Source organism: Blastocystis sp. subtype 4 (assembly GCF_000743755.1).
Source record: "Blastocystis sp. subtype 4 strain WR1 chromosome Unknown seqid_0893, whole genome shotgun sequence".
NCBI lineage: Eukaryota > Bigyra > Opalinata > Blastocystidae > Blastocystis > Blastocystis sp. subtype 4.
In genome coordinates, this window is record NW_014568654.1 from 1 (window position 1) to 1,235 (window position 1,235).

Here is a 1,235-nt window from a genome sequence, read left to right on the forward strand (position 1 = left end):
GTAACGAGTCCAGTGACATTCCTTCAATCTGGAAGTAACACGATTGCTATTGCCATTGTTGCTATTACTGACAGTTACACCACATCCTATTTCGATGCAATGGTTCGTTTGATGCCTTCAGAACAATCTGAATCTCATATCTGGGAATACACTGCAACTATGTCTGGAATGTATGGAGCTGCTACTTATCCTTTTGAAATGTATTACGGAAACAACATCTATTCTTCTTCCTGTAGCAGTAACTCTCTGACTTTGACTCTATCAAACAATCGTCGTGAATGGATCAGTTCGATTCTGATTCAGAATTATTGGTCTTCATCATCATACGCTGGTCAGGAGGCAACTCAATTCAAATTGTATGGTCGTAACTTGGGAACAGATGAATGGACACTTCTGAAGGAAGTCACTGGTCTCACTTATTCAACTGCTGGTCAGAAGAAGAGAATCTATCTGTCTAACAATACTCCTTACAATCAATTCAAGTTTGAGAACTTTGGTTCTGGTAATCCTTCTTCTTGTGCTTGGAGAGTTCAGACATTGGATCTGTATGCTGATAGCACATTGACTGATATTCCTAACTTCACTTATGATTCTTCAATCACTGTATTCAAGAATATTGAGATGTCTGAAGTGATTCCTGAGAATGCGGATCGTTATATGAACTTCAGAATCAATCCTTCTCTTCCTGAGGGTATTGTGTTGGATCCTCACACTGGTTGGATTTCAGGTACTGCCACTGCTGAGAGTGCTGTTCAAACCTACACCATCACTGCTACTAAGATGACTGGAGGAGATGTGACTGTTACTATAACGTTTGGAGTCGTAGTATGTACTGATGGCAGGGGTCTGATGACTGTTCGATTCAGAGGTGATTCTTATGCCAATGAGAATTCATGGAAGCTGTATGAAGGAAGAGGAACATCAGGAACTGTGTTGAGATCTGTTAGCGAGTTCCCTGTAGCGGATGCACACTACTATGTTGATTTCTGTTTGAATGATGGAATCTACACATTGGAAGCAGCTGATTCATGGGGAGATGGATGGCAGGCTGGATCTGGTTACACTCTGACTGTGGATTTGGGAGAGATGGAGTTGGATATCATGGCATTGAGTAGTGGAACGAAACCCGTGACTACATCAACTGTGTTCTCAACATATTTCCCTTTCCAGATTGAATACACGAATTGGAAGGTGATACAGAGTGATGTGTCAAGTGATTGGAATACTGTCAGTTT

General features: G+C 41.3%; 1 protein-coding gene across 1 annotated transcript; it reads left to right on the plus strand.

Annotated features, from left to right (window-relative positions):
• Positions 1-99: 99 nt before the first annotated feature.
• JH06_5600 (hypothetical protein) lies at positions 100-1,235 on the plus strand (the record flags this gene model as incomplete). Its single annotated transcript, XM_014669213.1, has 2 exons — positions 100-868; positions 917-1,235. Coding segments are annotated over 2 exons (1,088 nt in total), but the record flags the coding sequence as incomplete, so codon positions are not given.